Below are 1,547 nucleotides of genomic sequence, written 5' to 3' on the forward strand. Positions count from 1 at the left end.
ATTATATTTAATATTTATATTTATTACACACACATTGTTTGACAAAATTTGTATTTAAATTGTTTTAAATAATTACAAAAATTAAAATTTTGCCTAAAAATTAGTTCCGCTTTTTGTATATCATTGAAATTTATATTATTTATCATAAATTGAATTTAATTTCTTAGTTGCGATGCCGTGGACAAAAACTGTCTTTGTGGAAATGTTTCTGGAAACGGATATGGTTGACATTCGCGGCAGGTAGTATTTTGAAGCTCTTTGGCGACGCTATGACTTTGGTGGGTCCTATGACAATTCCGAAGATCGTTAATTATGCGTCAAATTTGCAAAACAGCACATATAATAGTTTTTTCCCAAAGGTTTCTACTGTCTTAAATTCATTTTTATTTTTTATTTTGATATGCTTAACTATCTAACAAAAGAATTAATTCTTTAGGAAATTTTAACATTTTCCCAAATTTTGAAAAATGGATATTTTTTGGGGATCGTAGTTTTTCTTGTCACTATTTTGCAAAGTACATTTAAACAAGCCTCTACTCATATACTCTGCGTCGGCGGAATACGTTTGCGAACAGCTCTTCAGGTATTTTATCATGGATAATGTTTAATTTATAAATTATTTATCTTTCGTCATTTTCGATGCGCTCAAACTTCATAAAATATCAACTAAGACTAGTTGAAATTTCGTTGAATTGTTTAGGCATTGATTTACGATAAAGCTCTTCGATTGTCTTCATGGAGTATCTCTGAGGAAGAAAAGCCATCTGATAAAGATAAAGAACAGCACTTTCATCAGCAAACAGCTGATATTGGAACTCTAACAAATCTCATGGCCGAAGATGCATATAATATAATGAGCTTTTTCTGGATCGTTCATTACATCTGGGCCGTCCCGTTAAAAGTAAAGACATTTAAAGAAAATTAACATACGCGGCGTGTTTTTAATACTTAATTTTAATACTTAATATCACAGAGAAAAAAATGTTTATCAAATTATACTAATATTATCGCAAAATAAATAACAATTATAATTATTAATAACAATATAATAAAATATAATTTATATTTATTATTAAAATATAATTTATAAGTATAAACATTTATTTTATAATTTTTAAGATTCCTTCGTTTATTTTGTATACAGATTACCGCTATCATTTTTCTTCTATACTTGAAATTGGGTATTAGCGCGATTATCGCGGTAATTTGCTGCATATTGATTGTCACACCAATGCAGTTATTTCTCGGGAAACAAATGTCCGAAAATTCCAAATTCATAGCGGTAAGAAAGTTATACAAAATTTTTTTTTAATTCTCCTTTTTGTTGAATTTTCGACTTTCTTTAATCTTTCCAGGAGAAAAGTGACACGCGTCTTCGTCTACTTAATGAAATTCTTCAAGGTATACGACTCATTAAGCTACGCGCTTGGGAGAATCTCTTCGAAGATCGTATATATAAAACCAGGGATGAAGAATTGAAGCTGCTGAAAAAAGATTCTATATATTGGGCACTTATTAGTAAGCATATATATATATATATATATATA

At 28.8% G+C, this 1,547-nt stretch overlaps 1 protein-coding gene across 1 annotated transcript in view; it reads left to right on the top strand.

Annotated features, from left to right (window-relative positions):
• Sur (Sulfonylurea receptor) overlaps nt 1–1,547 on the top strand; it is a 16,709-nt gene that overhangs the window by 5,565 nt on the left and 9,597 nt on the right. Inside the window, 5 exon segments of the mRNA XM_018545883.1 lie at nt 168–359; nt 437–583; nt 701–901; nt 1,145–1,282; nt 1,356–1,518. Coding sequence (XP_018401385.1) covers nt 168–359; nt 437–583; nt 701–901; nt 1,145–1,282; nt 1,356–1,518 — 841 coding nt within the window.

This window comes from Cyphomyrmex costatus, unplaced genomic scaffold (assembly GCF_001594065.2).
Source record: "Cyphomyrmex costatus isolate MS0001 unplaced genomic scaffold, Ccosl1.0 scaffold505, whole genome shotgun sequence".
NCBI lineage: Eukaryota > Metazoa > Arthropoda > Insecta > Hymenoptera > Formicidae > Cyphomyrmex > Cyphomyrmex costatus.